At 38.7% G+C, this 25556-nt stretch overlaps 1 protein-coding gene across 3 annotated transcripts in view; it reads left to right on the top strand.

Moving 5' to 3' along the window:
* The window catches only part of MAJIN (membrane anchored junction protein), a 42290-nt gene extending 16803 nt beyond the window's left edge, over positions 1-25487 (top strand). For 2 of the 3 annotated variants that reach the window (XM_072998465.2, XM_020797177.3), the window contains exons 2-12: positions 11515-11632; positions 13642-13687; positions 14631-14706; positions 16008-16133; positions 17630-17661; positions 18153-18262; positions 19647-19703; positions 19830-19908; positions 21219-21294; positions 24319-24448; positions 25127-25487. In XM_072998465.2, the coding sequence (XP_072854566.2) occupies positions 11550-11632; positions 13642-13687; positions 14631-14706; positions 16008-16133; positions 17630-17661; positions 18153-18262; positions 19647-19703; positions 19830-19908; positions 21219-21294; positions 24319-24448; positions 25127-25184 (873 nt within the window). In that variant the 5' untranslated portion in view covers positions 11515-11549 and the 3' untranslated portion in view covers positions 25185-25487. The remainder of the gene's footprint in view (positions 1-11514; positions 11633-13641; positions 13688-14630; positions 14707-16007; positions 16134-17629; positions 17662-18152; positions 18263-19646; positions 19704-19829; positions 19909-21218; positions 21295-24318; positions 24449-25126) is intronic. The other variant, XM_072998466.2, reaches the window with a different exon arrangement.
* Positions 25488-25556: the final 69 nt, after the last annotated feature.

Raw genomic sequence — 25556 nt, 5'->3', positions numbered from 1 at the left:
AGTGCATCCTTTCTAGTGGTGAAGATACTCATTCGTTTTGATTCAGTGGCCAAAGCACACATTTTAAGAAATGCCTCCTTCCTGGTCTGATATTGTTTCCTCCCCAACAATGTTATCATCCTTATGTTACCTTTAGACATGCCAAGGAAGTTGTTGTTTACATTCCAGAGATACAGGGATAACACACTCTCAGCACCTTTTAATGTGTTTCTCCAGTGAAATGTTTTTTACCACTTGAGATTACATCCTTTCTATATACGAAATCTTCCCATGGTCTAATGAGGCTTTCAGTTTTTTTCTAGCCAAACTAGTTTTGCAGCTGTTTGAGGGTCATTTCACAAATGAAAGCAAAAGATTATTTCCTCCTCTTACGATGTTATTCCTCCAGGCAACCTGAATCTGTCAGTGTCATTCTTACAGTGTCTAAGACAGCAGACACCCAGATGAAGCAGTGCTGTCTCTCAGATGACCCAAGTGCAAAACAGAAGTTAAGCTAATTTGTCAAACACAGATTGAGGCAGATTCCTTTTAGAATAAACTGAACGAGCCTCCTGAAAGACAGTGTGACCAGAAATAAGCATACATTTTGTGGGGATTAACTGTTTTCAAGACACTACTCTCAAGATATGCTGAAAAAATTCTACTATCCCTATGTATTTTTACTTTTCCCCAGTTGCTGTTTTGATAAATTTCAAGCTAGTATAGCCACAACCTTCAGACCTGTATTATTTCTGTAATGAGATGGTGTTTAGTTAGAATCCCGCAGTCACTAGTGGTTTGTGGCCTGGCAAGTAGCGAGCTGTGGGAAAGCTGGCCACCATCTGTATTCCGTCATCCCAGTCTGCCTCAGCTGGGAAAGTTTGACCACAGAGGAGTGAGAAAGACAGCCAATCAGGATGGACCAGAGGACAGCAATTTTCAGTCCAGGCCACTGAGAAAAAGGTATAAGAAGCACACACACCCAGCTCCTCTCTGGCCAAGTCGTCTCTGTGATTTTGCTTGCCAACCCTTCCCTGTTGTGAAGTCTGCGTTAATTTTGTTGAAAATAAATGCTGTGTATTAGCAGTACTGTTTTTTTCTTTTCCTTCTTCATCATTGCTTTTTTTGTTACAGTGGATAGTGGCTTTTGCACATAGAAGCAGATACTCAGTGACGAAGGATGGCATTATCCCAGGCCAGGGATCTTCCCACTGATAGGAGTATGTCCACATTCGGAGGACTGCCTAAGTCTCCCACAGCAAATGTCAGTGGGGCTTCCAGGATGGCCTTGTATGCTTGAGGAGCTATTCACATCTTTGGTTGCCAGCCCGTGGCTATTCAGTGACAATCTGGGAAGGTGGCAATCAGCTGGCAGGTTACAGTTGGGCACACTTTTCAGTGAGGCAACTGCGTTAGTGTATTTTAGCAGCAACAATAACAAAAACAAAACTAATGCAATTGTGTTCTGTTCTAACTAATGCAAAAGTATTGTAATCAAAAGCTTTAAGATTAACACATGTATTTTCAATGTGAACTTTTGGGTGTTACATTAAGATACACAGACCACAGTCTACAGAAACTGACAATGAAATAAAAGTATCATATTACTTTTGTTTTTGTTTTATTTCTGTTTCTGTTGTTTGGAATACTGATATTAATTGGAGACAATGAAAGGAAAGAGGGATAAGAAGAGATCAGAGACACTTTGGGGCGGTTTTCCGCGATCTGCTGCACTCCAGATATGCTGCACTACAATTCTTATCATTCTGACCAGCTTGCAGTACCATGCTGGCATTGGGTACTGGAGCTGTAGTCTTGTACTGTATATCTAAAAGATAGCTGGTTGGAGAAGACGACTCTGGGTCATATCTTCATTGCAAACCTGTCTTGGTTGTATACTGGTAAAGCTCCTGTAGTGTCCTCCAAAGAATAATGGGAGGATAGAAACATCTCGCTGCTGGTGATGCTTAGATTAACTCAGTTGCAGAACTTCACTCTATAATTTCTTGGAGAAAAAAAATTACAATTCAGTTTTACATCTAATTGCAACACATACAAATATATGTCATGGAGTCTAAGATAAAATAGGGATGGTCATTGTCTGCTTCACAAGTATAGTCCAAAAGGCTACTTAACATGTGGCAAAATTGTTTTATCAATTTATGAAGTCAAATGGCAGGTACCTTTTTGCCAGAACAAGTCAGATACAGAGGCAGTTTAGAAAAACAGTTTCTTACACTGCCATTCAAACAATTCTGCCTTGAGAAGTTTTCTTGGATCCCCCAACCTTTCTCTTCTAGGGGAAAAGAAGAAAAAAGGCCACATTGTACAAGAAAGGAATCCTGGCAACTTTTGAATCTCAGCTGATGCGTTTGAACAGATTTTATTGTAAGCATGCTAATCTGAGAAAATGTCTTATGGAAATCAACCAGATTTCAGGCCAGATTAGAACTGAACCACTAAAAGTGTGACTATATATAGCAAGGGTAATGCGAATTCACTCACATTCACTTGCTGTGAAATCACCATGGACTTCTGTTCAATATAGGTGGCCCGGCTACCCAGGGAGGAAGGACAAAAGCCTCGTTTGCTGCTTGCATGCAGTTCTATCTATAGCTGTGCAAGTGACTGTGTTACAAAGAACTATACCAATTTTTTCCTTCCTCAGTGTCATGGGCTTCTGCATCTTGTTATCTTAACACCCACCCCAAAACTCTTGCTCAGAGTTCTTACACTGTAGAGAAAACAAAACAAAAACCTAAGAGTCTTGCCCACAGAGGAGAAACTGTGAAAAATATGAGAGAATTGGGAGAGAGGCTAGACATCCAACTAGATCATTATTTTGCCCCCAACTACTTAGGTGTTTCTTTGGCTTGTATACTGAGATATAAGAAATACTACTTTAATACAAAGCAAGAGGTCTCTGTAAGGAACAATATCATTTGGAAGCTATTAGGAACCAGTTGAGGCAGACAGGCACAAACAATTACAACTACAGTATACAGTAGTTATGGCCCTATCTGCAGTTGCAGTTGCTCAGTCACATAACTCAGAGGAATTCATTTCATGGAGTACAAACACGTTGCAGCTAATTGGGGGCTTAGCACTTTGTCTGGTTTGGTCCTAAGACTGAACCTGTTCCTGGCAGGAAGGAAAACAGTTGAAGATAAGTAGTTCTGTGCAAAAAGCATAGGTGTTTCTTTTTCTGCCTATGCTACACATAAAATTTCCCTCCACCATTTTATATTGATTTAGCATAATCCAAGATAAATCATTATCACCTTATTATGATTGAATTAAATAGATTTATTCCCAAGAGAACGTATTACCTACATTGTACTGGGAGGGAAAAGTTTTTGAAGTTAAATCTGATCATGGTTAATTCAGTAAATTCTTAGTAAGTGTGGATAAGATTGCTACCTTACACTTATATACGACAAAAAGTAGGCCATGTGTTCTCCAAAGACTCTCTTTGACACATAAGTTATGCCTTACAGCTCCATCTGTGGATAATGTGTGATATAGCAAGTTTACATATAAACATGTAAAAAGATACTGCATAAATCATACTGGGTTTTTTAAAAGTATACTGTGAATTCAGTTTGTTATGTAGACATGAAAGTTTTAACAAATCTCAGTGAGAACATAAAGTTAGTTGCAATTCTGAGAAGCACATATCCATCACGTTTCCTATCAGTTTGTTGCCATACCTCCTCAACCACAAGCTTGGCTAAAACCCACACCAATTAGTATGGTCTAGATTAGTTTCCATATCTGTGCTCTAAGCCATGTCTGGAAGTGAATGTAAGGTACTGTACCCTAGGGACTGAAATGTTTCATACTCTTGATGAACAAGATATTTGGCCTTAAGGCATCTATATTTTAATAGCCAGATTTGATACTCTCTTATATGTGAACTTAGACTACCCTGATGTTTCAAAGAATAGCAAGGACCATTTGTCATTTTCTCAGTCATTTAATTTAATTTCCAGTGGATCATACTACTGTATATCCAGACTATGATGTGTTCCTCCTTCTTTCTCTCTACTTTATTCTTCTGTCTTCCAAGAACTACAGTTTTAAAAGTATGTGTTGTACTCATACACAGCGCTTGAACAGAGCAGAAGGGGCATCTCCCTCTAAAATTTGGGGATGAGCCACCTGTTTGATCCACAGGTGACCACTACTTGTGTTTATAAATATACCGTTTTGTTTTCTTTTTTGGAGGAATTACATGTTCCAATGTCTCAGTCTTCTCAAAGGATCCCACAACCTTGAATTTACTTTGAAAGTTGGGGAATCATAATTCAGGTTTTTTGTTCTGAACATTTTTTATTTACCTTGAATTCTGTTTTGGGACTGCATTCTCTTGTATCTTTTCCTCTCTCCTTCTTCTTTGACTCTCCTTCTCTTTCTCTCAGGCAAAGAAGCTTTGTAGCTGAAATGAAGTGCAATGGTTTCATATTATTGCTGGTTTTTAAGGACTGGTCTTCACTGTTGCAACACACAGAGCATCAGGAGAAAGCAGAAAATGCAGCCGCCTTCCCCCCCCCCCCCAGTTGCTGGGCTTATCTTTACAGCTGATATTGGCTAGCACAAGCTGCCATGGCATCACTATCCAGAGGGGATACAGCTGATAGCACAACTTCAGGAATATACATTGGCAACTAGGATATACATAGATGTATGCATCTATATGGGACTAGTAGTATCAAGTGTCTTTATGGAGGCAGGTGCCACCTGCCTGTCATGTTAAATAGCATCAGAACGCTTCTTCCATTCTTCTGAAAAGCTATGCTGTGTTACCCACATAAGCAATATTGTTTTATTGCTTTCTGTTAAGTCAATAAAACTTAGTTTTCACTTGGTGATGAAACTGTTTAACTGAAGCATGTGAGTCTTCTCATTCAAACTGAATTGTAGTTACCAAGTCAAAGGTTTACTGCATCAGTGACAACCAGGCCCAAATCCTTATGTGGGAACCATTCTTTTATCAAACAAACTAGATGTGAGACTGCCCTTTCATTTAGATTTTTCCCTTTCTGTCTTGAAAATGATTAGACACTATATATTTAAATGTACACACAGGCATTGTAACTTCTCTGTAGAATGCACAGAAATCATCACTGATATTACATGCATTATCCAAAGCTATGCTTCTCTCTTCAGAAGTGGTAGGAATGATCCCGTTCCTCATCGAGGTCCCATATCCGTTAACTCTGGGGATCTAATTCTTGGGTCCTGGTTCTGGATGGCACATGGGGCTGTGACAGGGAGGGCAGTTGATTTTAATGTTAAGGTTGCAATCCTATGCAGGCTTACTTGGGTGTAATTTTGACTGAACATGTCAAGGAAACAGTGCTGCAGGCAGTTGCAAGAATGCTTTTGAGGAGAAAGGTGGGTTAAAAATATTTAAAATAAATAAATGCATGAATAAAATGCTTTCATTGCCAGTAGTGAAATCTGTGCTCGTTCCCTGCCTTACTAAAATGTTGTTGTTGTTGTTGTTGTTGTTGTTGTTGTTGTTGTTGTTGTTGTTGTTGTTGTTGTTGTTGTTGGGTTTTTTTGAGATCCAGCTAACTCTAATTCAGCTTATGATTGTCTACAGGTGTTTAATGTCATGACAGTTTGCTGAGGCATTTACTAGACTTGTAGTTGTTGAACTGCCCATCTCAACATTTGTTGTGGCACAGCCGAGTTATTCTACCATTCCTAATTAAATGTATCACAGTATGTTACATCTTTGTCTGGGTGCAAGGAGCTGTCTTTGTGTACATATCAGATGCTGCTTTTGTGGCCAGAAAGAGGACCCCACACTTTCTAGGTAAATAACCTAATCCTCTGTTCCCCTAATATACCTTCATTGATGCAGAAGGTTTCATGGCAGCTCGTAAAAGAAAAGTCCTGGTGCTGGGCTACGGAGATAGGTAATGTACCTGCAGCAGGTCTTTTTATAGCAATATGGTGCAAAATGTAAATATAAAATAGCAATCTAGGTCTTTGATCCAAAGCAAAAGCAGTACTAAGAGGTAGCTCTGATCACCCTTAATAGCTAAGTCAATAGTTCTTTGGGGCCTGGATTGCACAGCTACCTGCCGCCAAACAATAACTAGCATCTCCTTCCTGCAGATCATAATTATATGGGGGATGGGTATATAGCCATGATTGACTTGAATCCCTTTGTGAGGGGCATGGTTGGTCGTATGAGGAATGCCAAGGTTTATCTTGACAAAAGAAGAGTACTGGTATATGTGGTTAATATTTAAACAAATAGTGTGTGAAATTAGTGGATGAAACTTATGAAAAATGTTAGAATGATACAGGAAAAGAATCTCTAGTCTTTTTAATGACAGTCATCTCAGAGGCAATTTAATTGAAAAATTTAAATGAGCAGCATTGGCTGTTTGAAGCAGACAGTCCTGATTTAATTGTGTGGTTCTCTTTTTATTGTGAGTTCATATCGAGATTTATTTGTAAGCCTGTAAATGGAGATGGATGGTAGCACAGTGGTAAAGTACAGGAGACCAAAGGTTCAAGCTCTGACATTGGCAAGGCTAGGAAAACACTCCCATGTTTGAGAGATGGTACCTATAAACAATATGGTCTGCTGGCATGATTATGCAGATTCTTATTTCTTGGGAGGAAAGCGCTGACAAACCTCAACAGCATCTTAAAAAGCAGAGACATCACCTTGCCAACAAAAGTCCGCATAGTCAAAGCTATGGTTTTTCCAGTAGCTATGTATGGAAATGAGAACTGGACCATAAAGAAGGCTGACCGCCGAAGAATTGATGCTTTTGAATTGTGGTGCTGGAGGAGGCTCTTGAGAGTCCCCTGGACTGCAAGGAGAACAAACCTATCCATTCTAAAGGAAATCAACCCTGAGTGCTCACTGGAAGGACAGATCCTGAAGCTGAGGCTCCAATACTTTGGCCATCTCATGAGAAAAGAAGACTCCCTGGAAAAGACTCTGATGTTAGGAAAGTGTGAAGGCAGGAGGAGAAAGGGACGACAGAGGATGAGATGGTTGGACAGTGTCATCAAAACTACCAACATGAATTTGACCCAACTCTGGGAAGCAGTGGAAGACAGGAGGGCCTGCCGTGCTCTGGTCCATGTGGTCACAAAGAGTCGGACACTACTAAACGATTAAACAACAAAAAACTTCTGATTGTAAATAAGTATACAAATGTGACTACAACACCGCACAGAAGGATTTCAGAATTTTTTTAATGATTATTTTTTAACTTTGGGAAATGTTAGAAGATTGTCTCGTATTAAATTTTACATTTGGGCATACCTATATTTGCATTTCTTTTCTTCTTTGGTGTTTTGTTTCTTTATCTGGCAGAAAGAAGAAAGAACACAGCTTGTATTTTCCAGAAGGGGGCATTCTAACCCTTGCTGCAATTCTGGCAACCGGTGTGTGTTCTCTCTCTCTCTTTGTGTGTGTGTATGTGTGTTTGTGTGAGGGACCAGCAACCACAGAAGCATTGCCTCATTGGGCTTTAGAGCTACCAGGAATATCCTATATTAAGATAGCTGTAATACGTACAACAGCCTACAATGTACTTGAAGCCTTTTTGTCAGATTGTTCTGTGTAGATGATGGTAGGATTAAAGAGGCTGGAATTAAAAACTGTACTTTTAAAGCCAAGCGGAATGAGGAATAACATCTGTCTCTGAAGCATACTGACTCATAGGGTTTAAGCAAAAATGCAGTCAGGTGGGATGCTGTATTTGGTCCTGCTTAGCAATAGCATTTTAAAACTGTTGTATTCAAAGATTTCCCAAGGACAGTACCTTGATCTGTATTTTATATTTATGAAGTAGTATTTATATTAATTTTAATATTTGAGAACCAAAATGCAGTTAATGCATTTGCAACATAAGGAGAAAGTCATGTGGTGATGCTATTTGTGCCAACGTGCATCTCTGCTTGTGAAGGAGCACTGCATTAAGGAGGTAGAATACATGGGACATATGCTTGGAGAAGCACCATTTAGACTATTGGTGTAACAGAACAACTTTGTTTAGTTATGGCAACACTCAGGGAAAATGTGGCAGCACCCAGGCTGCGTGCCATGAAAAGATGTCAGAGGGGGGGAAAAAGGAGACTGATTTCATCACATTCTTGGAAGCTTCTCACTCGTAGAGCAGTTTTTCCTTGACAAGATGATCCTGTCTGCATTAGTACCAGCATGCAACATAATGTGTGTTTCAGCAATATTTGTTTAGATGGCTGTCAGAAGGTAATTAATAAGTTATATGTCTGTATTGTCTGATCTTCTTGGGGGAAGGGAAGAGAATATCTTTTTATTCAGAAAACAGAAACTTGATGTTTGTTCGTTTGGTTTTGTCTGCTTGTTTTATATTAGGAACAGAGAAAGATTACTAAAAGATTGAAGATGCAATGTGTACAACAAAATGGAGTGCGCAGGGCCATGATGGGATGACTAAAGGCAAAACTGGGGACTCTCAAAGGCAACATGTGGCCCATTGTCTACACCTTGTCCATCTGTGATGTAGTTAATGAGGATGCTGAGTTGTTTTTTTCAAAAATAACTTTGAAAATAGCATTACCAGTCTGGTGTAGATTGTTAAGAATGGCAGATAGAATCATAGAATAGTGAAGTTGGAAGAGTCTTATAAGGCCATCAAGTCCAACTCCCTGCTTGATTCAGGAATACAAATTAAAAGATATCTGCCAGGTGGTTATCTAAGTTTCTCTTGAATGCCTCCAGTGTTGGTGCACTCACCACCTCTTGAGGTGATTGGTGCCATTGTCTTACTACTCTAACAGTTAAGAATTTTTTTACTGATATTCAACAAAGATATTAACAAGATTGTTTTGATCAAGATGTGTTTCCTGAATTTTATTATGAGATTGATTAACTGGTAGAAATGGTATGCTTTGAAATATATATTCAAGTTCAGAACTCTAAAGTACACCTTCCCCCCCATGCTTATTTTGCTGTGCTAGCATTTTTCATAATTCTAAAAAAATGTTCATGGTTATTGTTTTTTTAAAGGCTTTCTGACTGAAAACACAGCACGATGATGGTGTTGGTGATATTTTTAAAGCAACTGATCTAAAATAGTTGTGGAGAAGTTCTAAAATATATAGTCAAATATGAGAACTATTTTTGCAGTATCTTTGATGCCAAATAATGTGAGAGTACAAAGTCATTGAATGAATGAAAAAATATTGTAACAAAGGTTTTAGAACTTCTGTTTTAGAATTTGCAGCTTCTTTGAAATTCACTGGAAATATGTTGTGCCATTGTGCACATGTAACTCAAGGTTCTGTGTGTGGTAGTTGTGGAAGTGTGATCCCCGAAGCACTTCCAGTAGCGTGTTGCATAATAGATTGTGCTGGGGGCATATAGGCAATTGCACAATTGCATAGCACAACCTCTTGTTGCCAGGCGTAACACTAAACATATTTACATGACTTGGCCATTATCAGCCAAGTGTCTAACTTTGTTCCATGGCAACAGCTGTAAGCCCCTTTTCTGAATTGGATAGTTCCTCAACCAGGCCTTTAAGAGAAAAGCAAGCAAATGGTATACTGGACCTCTTACCAACACTATTTAGTCCAGTTCAGCCTGATCCAAAGAGACCATGTAGACATGCCACAAGTCAAATGCAGATTTTTTTTTATCCTACCATTCTACATCCAGCCTAATTGAAGAGTTCTAGGAAATGTGAAAGATTTTGTGCTGTTATTTATTTATTTTCCCGGCTTTTACCCTGCCCATCTAGATTTAATGAATCTACTCTGGGAGGCTTACATTCTGAATATAAAACAAAATTTAAAACACACAGTATCAAACAACATAGGTTCCCCTTGACAAATATCCAGTCGTGTCCGACGCTAGGGGGCGGTGCTCATACCCGTTTCCAAGCCGTAGAGCCAGCATTTGTCCAAAGACAGTTTCCATGGTCACGTGGCCAGCACAACTAGACACGGAACGCTGTTACTTTCCCACTGTACTGGTACCTATTTATCTACTCATATTTGCATGCTTTCGAATGCAAGCGACAGGAGCTCACTCCGTTGCATGGATTCAATCTTACGACTGCTGGTCTTCTGACCTTGCAGCACAGAGGCTTATGTGGTTTAACCCCCAGCCCCACCACATCCCTCTGTCAAACAACATAGAGATAAGAAAAGTCCAGGATGGAAAGACATACGGAATTGAGAATTGGAAGGGGGAAAGGCCTGCTGAAGAACCAAGTCTTCAGCTTGTTTTTAAAAACTCCCAGTGAGGTTGCAAAGTAAATCTCAAGGGGCATGATGTTCCAGAGGTGAGGGGCTACCGCCGAGAAGGCCCTAGTTTCTAGTTCTCGCCTTCTGGGCCTCTCTCGGGGTCAAGCCCATCATCCGCCCAGCCTGGCTAGATCGAGTGTTATGACTGTTTGCTTGATATATTGTTCTAGTCAGAATTTAGGGAAAAAATAGTTCTTTTGAGTACAACTCCCAGAATCCCACAGCTAGTTTGTAGTCCTCCAAAGTAACTTTATCAAAATCTTTATCAAGGTTTGCAAACTTGTTTTGGTAAACTGTGGCACTGTTCTGGCTTATTCATATATTTTATTTGTTCTATCTTTGTGCTATAATAAAGTAGTTTTATGAAAGCATAAGTTCTAAAATATAACTTACAGTCTCATGTTGCAAATAGCACGCATTTGTGCTGTGCTCTACAGATTGTTTTTTCTTGGCTATTATATCAAACATTGGAGCCAGTGATGATGTAAAATAACAAGATTATATGATGTTCCTAGTAAATTGAAGGTTAATCGGTATTCTGTAGCATTATGGCTTACACATGGATCACAACATGACTTAATAAGTAGTGCTTATCTCCATAGCCAGGCCCCTACTTTAAAATCTATTAGGAGCATACAGTCCGCTTGAATGATCCTGAAGTCAGCAAGGTCAGAGAATATGGATCAGCTTAGCTTTCCATTCAAATTAATTTATTATTCCAAAAAAAAAGTTACAGAGGGGAAAAGGGGGTAAGATTGAAAAGAAAAGCAGAAATGGTTCTTATGAACTGAATTTAGATGTACAGCATAGTTTAAAAACTAAAAAGAACAAAACTTACTGGATTTCTTGCCACAGCTTTTACAGATGTTGTGCCCTAGCTAATGTATTTGAAAGTCCTCCGTACAACAGAGTATAGAATTAGGACCTGACCTTCAAATATTTTGTTTTATCTGAGGTAGTATTGATTTGTTCCCAGATTTGTTGAAAGCACGATCATTTCAAAGGGCTGCATGTTTTTGATTCCTTAATAGAGGCCAGTGAAGAAATCAGTAACAATTTAAGAAAACTTGATATTTTAAGATACATATAATAAACGCATATAAAACAACATCTTGCGGGTTGTGGTTCCAGTGAAGTTTTAATGCCAGACCAGTTGACAACAGCCTTGTTGCTTAAAATGTGATGAGACTGAAATGTGCTTAACAGTTGTTTTAGCATAGTATTTTATTGTTCTCCCCCCCCCTTTTTTTTTTTAAATGGTAGGTTGGATTTCTGAACATACTTCCTTAAAGCCCTTTATGTATCCAGTGCCTGAGACAAGGTTTTTTCATGCAGGAAGAAATGTGTATAAATTTAAGATCAAATATGGCAACACTGTTAGGTAAGTATGACAGTTCAGTTGATCTTAATACGTTAGGTAAGTATGATAGTTCAGTTAATGTAAAGGTCTTTCTGTTTGGAAATTGTTCAGAGCAGCAAGCCGAAAGAAAATACAGATCCAAAGCCTCAGAAAATTTGCATTGAGAGCCATGAAAATCAGAGTCCATGCATAGGATTGCAACAAGTGCTGGAGTAGCATAAATGTTAGAATGAGCTGTGAAGCTTGAAATCTCTGTTTCTGATTGTGTATCTGAACTCCCTTAATAGCTTTGAGTAAGCTATTCTGTCAGTCTCAGCTATTCATTTGCAGTATGGGAATGGTAATAATACCTTTCTTTACAGTGTTTTTGAGATAATGGCTGAAATCTTGCTGCTTGGCATAGTCAGTGCGGCACTGGAGCAGTGCTTCACAACCTGGGAGTCATGACCCCCCCCCCAAGGGGGTTGCAAAGTGCTTTTTGGGAAGTTGCTTGTCACCTTATATGTATTGTAAGGTAAAGGTAAAGGTTCCCCTTGACATTTAGTCCAATTGTGTCCAACTCTAGGGTGCGGTGCTCATCCCCATCTCCAAGCCATAGAGCCAGCGTTTGTCCAGAAACAGTTTCCGTGGTCACGTGGCCAGCATGACTAGACACGGAATGCCATTACCTTCCCACCGAGGTGGTACCTATATATCTACTCACATTTACATGCTTTCAAACTGCTAGGTTGTCAGGAGCAGGGACAAGCGACGGGAGCTCACTGCGTTGCATGGATTCAATCTTACGACTGCTGGTCTTCTGACCTTGCAGCACAGAGGCTTCTGTGGTTTAACCTGCAGCGCCACCACATCCCACTATATGTATTGTAAAGGTTCCCCTTGACATTTAGTCCAGTTGTGTCCAACTCTAGGGCGCGGTGCTCATCCCCCTCTCCAAGCCGTAGAGCCAGCGTTTATCTGAAGACAGTTTCCGTGGTCACGTGGCCAGCGCGACTAGACATGGAATGCCATTATCTCCCACTGTGGTGGTACCTATTTATCTACTTGCATTTACATGCTTTCAAACTGCTAGATCGGCAGGAGCTGGGACAAGCAATGGGAGCTCACTCTGTCGAGTGGATTCGATCTTATGACTGCTGATCTTCCAACCCTGCAGCACAGAGGCTTCTGGGTTTAAACCTGCAGTGCCAACACATCCCTGTTATGTATTGTAGCCCCTGTTAAATAATTTCTTTCTTGAACTTTCAGAGCCGGATATTAAAGTTAGTATGTATGTGTATATATGAGAAACAAGCCCCTGCCTTGGGGGAGAAAGAAATCTCTACTTTCTGAGAAGGGATGACTGTACCTTATTAAAAATGCCTTTTTATCCAAATATGGCAGAAGGTTGCAAGTTACTTGGCTATTATAAAAAGAGGGTTGCGACTTGAAAAAGGTTGGGAACCACTGCACTAGAGTATGCCCATCGACTCAGTGGGGATTTGGTGAGGCAACTCTTCCATAAGTTTCATTGATCCAGATGGGCCTACTCTGTTTGCAGTTTATATAATATAGGAAGTTGAAACTAGAGTAGGCCCATTTAAATAATTGGAACTTATAGAGAAGACGACTGACTAAACCCCCACTGATCTAGTGTGGCTACTGTACTGCGCCTTACTACACTATGCAACAAGATTTCAGCCATTGTTTCAGGAGTACATAGAACATTTAGGCCAGAATCGAATTATGTTGTTGTCCTAACATAAGATCTCTTCTGCTAGCTGTCACACATTTCTAGAGTTAGTGTTAAGGATGGAATTCAGTTTGGAAATTGTTAGAAAGTCAGAGCATTATAAAAGAGGAAGTAAAATGGAAGTGGGTAATATGTGCACATGTAATTATGACTAGTGCATGAAGCTTATAACTAAGGTACACTGTTATATTCCAAAGAAGCCAGTACGATGGATTTTGGATCTGAACTAATTGTAATGTTGTAGATGGCTAATTAGTCTTGATTTCTGAAATTAACACCTATTACGTTTATTTTATAGTGTTAATACTGACTTTCATGAAAGTGTTGCGAATGAAGAACTACAGGTGAGATGGAACTAGCTTTTTCATCTTATGAAACCAATTAAATTGAAACTTACTCTTGCATTTGAAAATTAATAAAGTATATTTAAGGTTTTCGTTTAATTCAAATAACTACTGAACATATAGGGGCTATTTATTTGAGATGTGGCTGTTTGCTGGGAGGAGTAATTGCAAAAAAGTGATTCTGTGGTGCATAGATGCTGGTTCACTATTTCTTTATCTGACATCATTTTTGTCTCATAATATGCTGTTTCTATTGCATTGCAGTTATCTTTGTATCTGTTTAGCATATAAATCTCTGGAATGCCAAATGAGCACACATAAGACCCATATATTATCACTGTCTATATGTTCCTGTTCTGCCCAGTCCCATGATTATTTATCTTAATTGTTGTCTTTTCTTTGTTGAGCAACAGACAATAGGCTTAATATACTACCTTAGACTTTGGCCAAAAAAGTTACTTATGGAGTTCAGAGATGGATGTGGGATATCAAATAATTTTTAAAACTCTTTTATGAGCCTTATGAGTTATGTTTCAATATTACTTGAATGCAAGAGTGTGTAGAAAAGTCTGCTATGAACAGTGATTGTTAGAAGAGTAAGGCTGTAATCCTGCTTGCTTAGGTAATTGTGTAAGGGAAATTATGCACATGACACAAGCAGCTTCCTTGGCTGTCTGTTGCGTGCTGGGTCTTTCTACGCTTGCACAATTGATTATTGCGTGACCAAACATGTCACTAGAAACTTGAGAAACAAGGAAACAAGTTTTGCAGTTGTCCTTAGATACACAGTATTTATTTATTTGGATTTTGGACTCGGAAGTTTTCTTGGTAAAACCTGAGAACAGCCTTACTGTACTGAATAGGCTTTTCCATGGAATTGTGTTTAATGTCAGAAAATGGGGAGAACTAACAGAAGCTGTAGAACTTCATTTTAATCTTCCAGGAGGCTATTCGAGTAATACTTGGAAACCTTGATAATTTATGTCCATTTACTACTGAACACTTGATCATATTTCCATGTATCCTTTTGTCAGTATGGAATAAAGCAAATCAAATTATTTTTTACAGCCCACTTGACATAAAATACATTGACTCTCCTCACTACATCTCAGAGGGGAGCACTTTTTGGTGGTAATAAAATGAAATTGATACTCATCATACATGAAGACAGGGCAGTATGGAGATATTTTGCTGTCTGAGATGGGCTGTCAGCCTTCCCTTGCTCTATATAGTCAGCTGGACTAGCAGTAGAATCTTACTTCTGCACAGGGCTTCCCACCGCAACTGATACTAGTTTATGTGTCTCACAACAAGTTGTGTGCCATATGCTGCTCTGACTTGCCACTTAGAGAAGAGTCAGGGACCTCATGAAGATATGAGGAAGGCTTCCCAGATGCCCCACCCAGCACCTGCTATCTGAGTCAATTACCACACTTTGCCCTTTGGTAAGTCAGCTTTACACAAAGAGATGTGCACTGGGCATTAGGCACTTACCAGGAAATAGGATGCCCCCAATATTAATGAGCACTTAAAAGAGAAGGAAGCCAGGAAGCATATGTATATTTTAGAATCTCAGTTAATGTATGCTAGTAATAAGCAGGTATGTGATCATATGGGAAACAGGGATCGATTTAACAATAAATGCATCCTAGTACAAGAAGCTTGTACTAGGATGTGAGTGACCAGCACTAGCAAGATCTTACAGGGTTTACAGTGAGGGAAAAAAGATAAGCAACAACAAAGGGTGAGAATTTAGATGGGGGAAATTAGGAAGCATTTCATTTGGTGTGAATAAATACTGACTTTCTGCTGGGTAGCACTTAAATGAATGTTACCTGTGAGGTAACAGCTGATGATTTACCTATTTGGAAAATCTTTTGTGAACATTATGAGCTTTTGTTATTTTTTAGCTGATATGGATATGTTTTCACACTGAAGGGAAAAGGGTAGGGTAAAAATTCATAAAAAATACATTACACAGACAGATGTTTATTTAAATGTTTATTTATATGTTTCTATTTTTCCTGCTTATTCATTTGTCATTACTCCTGTTCTTCCGTATGTGCGCATAGAAAATATGTGGTCTCTGTAATATATTGCTGCCTATATAAATCCAGAGGTATAAATTCGTTTGTATACTGTATCTCCATTGGTTCTCTCTTGTTGTCTCACCATATGAATAGAACTGGTGGACAGTACCACTGTATTTTTATGTATCCAGTGAACAAGGTGCATAAAGTGTGCCAAGAATAACTATGTAATTTTCACATTTCCCCTCCAATTGGTTGCTGCATTATTAAGCCTTAACTCCATTTTCCAGATTTAAATAAGTGGGAAAGAGTGTCAAACTTGAGATTAATGCATGGTGATACATTTCTTACTCCCTATCCATATGTCTGCACCATCTATGTGGAATTAAATTCATGGAAGCAGAATGCATTTGGAGGTACGTACATTCAAGAGTTTGAAAAAGAATGTTGAAGTGTAAAGATACATGGACAGATACAATAGTTACACAAAAAGCAAACAGTTTTCAACAGTAGGATATCCTCTACTTGCACAATTTTCAAAAATACACAGGGAAGGCTAGTCCTTTCACAGTGTTGTGCTTTACAGACTCATATAAACTCTGAGTAATTATCTTTGTAAAAACAGTGTTATCTTTCCATTGTGGGATTGATTTCTCAAACCTGGAATTTTCAAGCCTACGATAAATCTTAGGTCCATCTATATAGACTTCTAGTGGAAATCTCTTCTATACTTATTGCTAAACTCATGTGTTCTGGGTCATAGTTTTGTGCCCTGCCCAGTTGTTTTTATGGCTGTCCTAGAAAAAACATTACTTAATGCAGTAAGAATGTTCAAGAGCATATCAAGAAAGTGACATCGCTATTTCTTCCGGGTATAACCCCAGTAATAAATTTATATTGGCTTTCCAGAAGTGTGGTGTTGAGAAATGTCTCTTAGAGATATGTAGCTCTCCCTCACTATTATAGGCAACCCAGTAGTCTTTGGAAAGATCAAATGACTAGAGGGAGGTTATTCAGGCACTTTCTCTGACTTTCTTTTAAGTGTCAGTTCAATATTTTTGTTTTTTAAAAAGAAGTATTTTATTTAACTCCAGGAAAAGTCATTCAGCTATATTACTTTTAAGCATTGCTTTTTTCCTTTTGGTTGTTTAACTTAGAGAAACTGTATAGATTTCCTGGGTTTTGCAAGTTGCCTTGAATGTTTATGTAAAGGCAAATATAAATATTACATTTCTCTGTACTTCAGCAACACCGTATAATTTTTCAACCTGCCAAAGTTGCATTTCCAAACACAAAAGCAAAGTATGTTGCTTATATACTGCCCCATGGTGCTTAAAACACTCCCTGGATGATTTACAATTTTTAATTATGCAGGCTACACATTGCACACCCCCATCAGGAAGCTGGGCAGTCACTTTGCCGACCTCAGAAGGATGGAAGTTTGAGTGAACCTTGGGCCAGTTACCAGGGTCATGAGGAGAGTTTTGGCTGCAGTACTGTAGTTTAACCATTGTGCCACGAGGCACTTTGTATTACTAGCTCTGCATTTATGATTACATATTCCATTTTCATCTGGAGATGTTATGTAGGCTTAGAATTTTGTGTTAAGGTAGGATACAAGAAGTTTAATGTGTATTTGGAATGCAAGGTGATAGGCTGTTCATTGTTTTTTGGGGGGGATCAGTATACCAGCCAGAGGTGGGGTTTTTTTGTTTTTGTTTTACTGAGATCAGGTTAAAGATTTTCATACATTGATTTTCCCTGTTTGGAAGATTTTAGTTTTGGTTTTTGTGGAAGTGCAGGTGACATGGATAAAGAGCAGTACTGTCATATGTTATAAATAAGATATTGGTAGATGTTACCAATTCTTTTCTTTTTTTAAAAATCAAGTATTGTATCTTGTATTTTTCAGGTAAAGTAGAATACAGAGATGAAAGTAACTCTGTAAGTATTTTTGTTTAAATGTTTGAAAAAAGAGATGGGAAAAATAATTGGAGTAATAACACAGGTTGGAATTAATACTTAAATGAAGTGAGAAATACTGTTTATACCTAATTCTTGTAAAGAAAGGACATTTATTATGTTTCACTTAATCTGCATTATCTATGTCCTTAAAATAAACCTAATAGAGTAATATTGTTGCTTTTTGATGCACTAATTTGTGTGCAGATTGCATTTCTAAACATAAAAGAGTCATTAGTATAGTTTTTGCTAATAGATATGTTTATTACTAGTTTTAAAAGCTGTAAACATAAATGTTTATTGCATGGTAATTTTTAAGTGTAAAAAACATTTTTTCCTAACAATCAGCAGATACCAAGAATATTCTTAGATTATATGCTAATATCTCATCTGGCAGTTGTGGTTGCCATTTATAAAATGTATACATTTTTAAAATGAATAAATGAACCTGACTATTTAATACATCCTTAAAGGTCAACACTGGAAGTATACTGAGAGAGAACATAGATGCAGAAAGAGCTGTCAAATGGAGAAGGCTAGAAAACACAGTAGAAGTTTCACATACTCAGGTGTATGCACACAGGTAAGTGATGACTTTCTCCTCTTTGGTCCTCTCCTTTAAAACCCCAATGAAATGTCTTCTAAAATAATGTTCTGTTTTCTGAGTTTTCTAATACTCTGCCTACCTATACATGTGTTTAAACATAATTTAGATGCACATATTTATCAGAGCCCACCTTTGTTCAGGGAATGATGTGCATATATACTGATTCTGATTCACAGGTAACCTCGGATTTCACTTCTTTCTTACTCTGATGTGGTAAAATTATACTGTGTTTCCCTGAAAATAAGACAGGGTCTTATATTAATTTTTGCTCCAAAAAAACACATTAGGACTTATTTTCAGGGGATGTCTTATTTTTTTATGTACAACAATCTACATTTATTCAAATGCAGTCATGTCATCCTGGTTGCTGCACAATGGTGGAGGGCGGAGTTTCACTTAACGGGAGGGGGCTTATTTGGCTTCTATTACAAGTGTTCTGAAAAATCATACAGTGGGGTCTTGACTTGAGAACTTAATCCGTATTGGAAGGCGGTTCTCAAGTCAAAAAGTCTGTAAGTCAAGTCTCCATTGACCTACAGTGCACTGAAAACCGATTAATCCCGTAACAGGCCGTTTTTGTTCCATTTTGGTTTTTTTCTGGTCTGTAAGTCAAATCTCAGTCTGCAAGTCAAACCTAAATTTTGCGGCCAGAGAAGTCTGTAACTCAAAAAGTCTGTAAGTCAAGCTGTCTGTAAGTCAGGGGTCCACTGTACTAGGGCTTATTTTCAGGTTAGGTATTATTTTCAGGGAAACAGGATATCACAGTTTCCATTTCATGGTGTGTGTGTGTGTGTTGTTTTATTTTAGTTCATCAAGACTTTAAAAAGCAATAAGACTTTAAACTTTTTTCCCCTTTGGTATTAATGGGACATTTTATTCCAGTGGAAGAGGGAAGGTGCCTGGAAAGGAAAGGAGAATGGAGAGAGAGGGGAATGGATGGATGGATGGCACTGTAAATGTGTGTGTGTGTGTGTGTGTGTGTGTGTGTGTGTGTGTGTGTGTGTGTGTGTGTGTGTGTGTGTGTGTGTGTGTGTGTGTGTGTGTGTGTGTGTGTGTGTGTGTGTGTGTGTGTGTGTGTGTGTGTGTGTGTGTGAGAGAGAGAGAGAGAGAGAGAGAGAGAGAGAGAGAGAGAGAGAGAGAGAGAGAGAGAGAGAGACCGAGAGAGTACATTGGGTTCCTCTGGTCTCAGACCCACTGCTGGCACACAGCTCTCAACATCAGCCTCAGGAGTCGGAATTGTTTGCCATCCACAGGTGAAACTAATCAGATTTCCTGTGTTTGGTAATAACAAAGATATAAGTTCTGTTTAATATATCTGCAAGTTGATACCAAACTGCCGTATATGTTCACTTACCAATAGGCCCATGTTACACATCAGCTTTGCATCAAACTGTTCAAGGCGCCATACAACCCAAAGGTATGTCATAATGGCAATATACTTAGACCATGTTAAATGACTTTTAAAATTACAATGAATTATATATATTCATTGATTTATTGCAGGATACAAAGCAAACCTATTTATTTGTTTTTAAATTTACAGAAATGTGTTGAAAAATGCAGCCTGTATTTACAAAACAGCCAAACCAAGACTTCAGAAAGACATGATTTATCTACCACAGGTATCCTATGTACTGTACATAGTTTTTAATACTCCTACTAAGATTCAAAAGAATTCTGAAGACTTTCTTTACAGAGAAGCCTTTCTATGCAGTCCAGCCTGGCCTTATGCCTTTTGTCCCATTCTTGCATTGAGAGAATATTATGAAATTATCGAAGCATTTATGAACCCTTTAGGGGCAAAGTCACCTTGGCAGCAGAGGCACTATGGGGCAAGAAAAGGTTTGCAAGGAAAAAGCGAAGTATCCTATTCTTTCTCTGAAAATTTCCCTAGTTTAAAAAAATAGAAGGCTTATTATATGTATTTACATATGTAATAAAGCTGTTAATGTATACTGTAGTTAAATGATAAATTGTGTCATACTGAACATTCAGTTTAATAATAATAATAATAATAATAATAATAATAATAATAATAATAATAATAATAATAATAATAATAATAATAATAATAATAATAATAATAATGCCTATACAGTATTACTAGAATATACCAGATGGGCGGGATATAAATCGAACAAATAAATAAGTAAAATAAATAAATTTTTGAAGCCTTTTAAACTTTTGTTTTTTTGCCTTTTTCACTATGTTTAATAACATTTTAAAAAATCTCAATTGAATTGTCTGGATTTTGGGTAAGAGGGTTTGTGGTACTTAAAATCAGGCTTGACCACCTACCAGAAGTTGATAAATTTTGTGGGTGTGGTGGCATTTCTACCTTGCAGGGTTGGTGTGGAAGTCTCATTTGTTTAGCCTTGTGGTTTATTTATTCATTTGTTTGTTTATTTTTTGGAACTCCCTGAAAGCACTGCTTGCTTGCTTCAGACTAGAGTTTTGGGAGGTACTGGGATCAGCCAGTTTCCTAGCGATCACCACGTTTAACTCTCCTGGGCTCACACACTCCAGGATCAGCAGTATGTGGTTGAGTGGTTATAGCAGCATTCCCTGAATCCAGTGATACCATCACTTGGTGGCAGTGCTGGAATATGATGGCCAAACCCTCTGTTTCATATCTGTGCTCCCAAGTTCTTTTGCTCTTTTTTCCATGTACACACATAAACTCACTCACTGGCGTTCTTTTCATGATCATACATTCAAAGCTTAAGAGAAAGGATTGGGGATGGGCAACACATCCCTCCTCATGTGTCAATTGTCCCCATCTCTTTCCTTAGCAATAACAATTGTTAGCTATCAAATGTATCTTTAATGTACAGACTGCAGGATGATACAAAGAAAAGACATGTAAAACATAAGGTTAGTTTCATAAAGTTAGAGAAATGCTGGATCTCGTTTTCAACCCATTTCTCCTTAGAATCAGCCAGAAGAAATGCCGCATCGGTGCTGTGGTCCTGCCATTCTTAACCGTGGTTATGACAATAGTGATTTGTGTAAGTATGAAGTTGTCGCTATAGGGATATAATGCTGCCATACTCGAAGAAAATATCTAGGGAGTTGTTTCAACTCTTGACACAACAATTGATCTGGTTGCAGTTGGTGGTTCTTAATCTGTGAGCTTGCGTACATGAGGTATATGGTTCAGATTGATGCAGGTTGAGATTCTTTTTCTCCATAGATTCAGGATTACTCATCCTGTTTTCATACTTGTTTTAATCAGAGTTTCCCTGCCTTCTTCTTATGGCCCCTACAGCTATGCCTTCTGTCATTCCCTCCCTGCAATCTTCACTTGGTCTCTAGTGCTTGGAATGGTATGCACAAGTCCGCCCCCCCCTTTTTTTATTTTTGACAATGGGAGAGGGACGAATCCCTTCCAGAATTTGAAGAGAATGAAATAAAAAGGAAATAAAAGGAAAGGCATAAGAATCATAGAAGGAAAGCTTAGAGATGTTAGCTCTTTTTTTTCCTTGCAGGGCAAAACTGTTATACTGTATTGATCTTGCTAGGCATGAAGGATACCCAGTGTGGTGTAGTGGGTAGAGTGACTCAGGAGACCTGGATTTGAATCCACGGTCAGCCGTGGAAGCTCACTGTGGGTGTGGAATTGATAAAACCAATCCTTAAATATTTCACTTGCCTTGAAAGCCCTGTTAATGTCAGTATAAGTTGGTTCTGACTTGATGGCACATAAGAACAAGAACAACAACAACAACAGGATGAAGCAGAAAGTGAGAGGCGGCCATGCTAGGGAGAATACCTGGAAACAATTCCCTCCCCTCCATTTAGAGAGTCAGGAAGAGAGTATCGTGCTCCATGTTGAGGAGGCAACTCCCACAGATGACATGATTGCTTATGCCAGGGGAGCACATGCACCTATAGGAACTGGGCGGAACCAGGATGGAGAGAAATCCCAGTTCATAGATGAGGAAGAATAATCTGAAAGCAGAAGGGAAGGAATTAAGTCAGGTAGGTCTAATATCACATAGATCTGTTGAACTATTCCAGATCAATGGATGTCTGAACCACCTCTTAAACAAGAGCAAATAGGATGTGTGGACGGGTCCTTTAAGAGGGAATCCATAGCATCCTTTTAGCCTGCTTAATGGCACTTTTTTCTTCACTTAATGTTGCAACTGAATTTGTAGCATCTGTCCAAAAGGTGTGCCTTCCTCCCCCCCCCCCGGCAGTTACACACTGTCATGTGATTGCTAATCCACACACGTTGTGGTTTGTCTTCTGATATCTTCTGGGAATGTCTGCCAACAGAAGTGTATAGAGCAAACATCCTCACTTCCCTTTTATCTTGTTAAACCCCTCCCCCTCTTCTGTTTTCCCAAGCAGAGCACATTAATGATAAAGAGAGGATTGCTTGATTTTGGGGAGGCATCCCATCCTTTTCAATGTATTGTTTTTCTACAAAGTGTGGTGAGGGGAGAGAGACAGAGAGAGATGCCTAACATTCAGCCAGACAGATTGGATTATGTAAGGAGACATGAGTAAAATTCCAATAGGAGAGAGCAAAGAATGGTCTGAGCTGTGGGTGAGGAGAGAGTAGTGAAATGAGAAGAGATTCCATCCTTACCTCCTAAGCCCATACAAAACTGTGGCCACCTAAACATGTTCAAAGTTGCAACTCCAGGATGCTACCCTGTAGGGATAGCTTTCCCACTCAGGGGTGCATAGGGAATTCTGGCACTGCCATGGCTGCCTGGAACAATCCCTTCTCCCCCAACTTTGGCAGGGAGCCGTAATTTGTAACCCCTCTCATCCATTAGATTGAGTGCCACCATTACCCCTCTGCCCAGAAAAAAGAGCAGGTTGGCTATATACATTACAACATGGAGCCACCATTGTGTGTGATGTTAAATTTACTGTAAGTACCACTTATCCTCTTGTTTCCTCCCCCTATTGTTACACTCAAATTGGACATCCAGCATAGTATGTCTGTAGAACAGGTGCTGGTGTTCCAGTCCTGGTGTCCCCTACTTGGATATTGTAATATGAAACACATGGCTCTCCATGCCAAGGTAACAGACATACCAAGAACAGCTGGGAGATGAGGCACGTATGCAGAAGAAAAGTGGCAATGAGAACAAGCCAGGTAGAAGCTGATAACAATAAAACCAGGGGTACATTCACAGAGCCACTTCATGACTGACACCATGGGTGGCACTGCCCCCCAAATAAGGGGTTGATGGAATGAGGTACAAAAGTGGTTATAATACACTGCACAACTCCTTTTCCATTCCTCTTTAACTGCACTGAGAAAAATTACAGGGAAACGGGGGGGGGGGGAGAATCATGCGCTTCATGATGGACACTGATGTATGTCATCAATCCTTCCCCATTGCAATCATGATTGGTGGAGCAAAACAGAGTGCTAGTTGGTAGAACTCCTCACTGCCTCCCATTCTCAATTCTGCACTTTTCAAATGGTATTAAATGTTGTGAAACAGCAAAGATGTGCTATACAGTACAGTATATCATTGTCGAACAAACAATGTGTGGAGCCAGCATAAATGTTGCACTGGAAATACAATACTCACACTTAAAGCCCTTCTCAGCTGTGCAGGTCACTGGGAGGCCATGAGTGAGTCAAAAACTCCACCTTCAGTGTTGAGAGCATGAAATGTATTGATCCTATGTATCCTTTTGAGTTTATTTGAGTAAGGACAGGAAACAAATGTGATGTAATTCTAAACTTCCTGAAATCTGCAACAAGCAAATTAATAGTTTTTTTTTAAAAAATGATTTAAATAATGAAATACAATGGAACAATATCCATCAGAGATTAAAACTAAGTTCATCTGAGGAAAAGGCCTTTGCCTAGCATTGAAGAGACACCATGTAAAGGCTGGGTGAGTCTCCATGGGAATAATATTCTCGAGATGGGGGGGCATAGTCCTCTCCTCAGTCACTCTCATGTGGGAAAACATGAAAATAGGTGTTATAAAATTGCTGATTTCATATTTTTTGAATGGAATTCCTCTTTCATTTAACATTCTTGTCATTAACAGGGGAGCATGTTGAATACTTCAGAACAGAAAATGCAGAGAACAGCCAGAAGGAAGGAGAATCAGTTTTGCAGAAGAAATCAGAGGAAGGCATGGAGTTAAAAAAGAAAGGCTTTTTAGAGTTATTGAAAAGGTAGGGTAGTATCACTAAACTGTCTAGATTTCCTGGCAAGAGCCTGGCGTAATGTTCACTGGCTGCAGTCGGGGATTAAATGCCGGGGATTAATTTGATCTGTCAAACTTTTTGAGGCTATTAATTTAATGACATTTGCTCTGCATGTATATGATAATATCTGAAGTTTAAGGGCTTGGAAAACAATATTTTCCCCTCAAAAATCTTTTGCCATATCATTTTAATCATATGATAGAAAGGAGGACATGAGTCATAAGCCAAATAATGTCTTGTTTGTGGCAGTTAAAGATATTTAAGAGCAACATTGGTATTATATTAAATACATAGCATGCAGCTGAACATGAAATTCAGTAATCCAGTTAATTTAATAACTGTGCTGTAGGAATAGCTGACTGTATGTTAAGGATAGCAGATTCTGCACACTGTGGTGGAGGGTTCATGTGTGTATCACCTAGGTTTTTATTGGTGCAATAACGTATCTGTGTATGTTGTAATGAGATGGGCGTGGAACCGGAGATGGGACTAGATAACAGAAGCTTTGGTGGGAAATAGCAGCATAAATGCTATTGTGTGCCATAAAACAGAAGTTGCCTTTTTCTCTTGAACTCACGGTGTTGATTTTCCTCTTTGCTGAACAGTGTTCTAAGTGCAATATTCCTTTTTTAAATCCCCTACCAGCACTGTCTTTCCACCATTACTGCAGCGCATTTTTAATGGGAGCAATCAATCTTCCTGACTCATTCTCGCTGGAAATATATAGTTGTATCATCAGACCAAGAGGAATGTGTTTCTCAAAAAACTTGATTTTTATGTTAGTACAGTTATTTCAGAAAATGAAAATGTGTAAATCTTCCCTTTAAGTCTGATGTTTCTGTCTTCATTTCAGATTTAAATTGTTAAGACAAAAGTATGGTTGATTCATTATAAAAGCTAATTCAGATATATTGTTATTGTAAATGTTTAAAATGGAGTGTTGTTTATGCCTTTTAAGAGGCTACATATGAGTATGTGCTAGAATAAACTGTAATTTGTTGTCACACCTGTCTGCCTAATGTTCAGCACTGAAGTTATGTAGTTAGAATAGATTGTTATAAGTATTATACATGAT

This window comes from Pogona vitticeps, chromosome 4 (assembly GCF_051106095.1).
Source record: "Pogona vitticeps strain Pit_001003342236 chromosome 4, PviZW2.1, whole genome shotgun sequence".
Lineage (NCBI taxonomy): Eukaryota > Metazoa > Chordata > Lepidosauria > Squamata > Agamidae > Pogona > Pogona vitticeps.
Note: the sequence above shows the minus strand (reverse complement) of the source record. Positions and strands in the feature narration are given on the sequence as shown.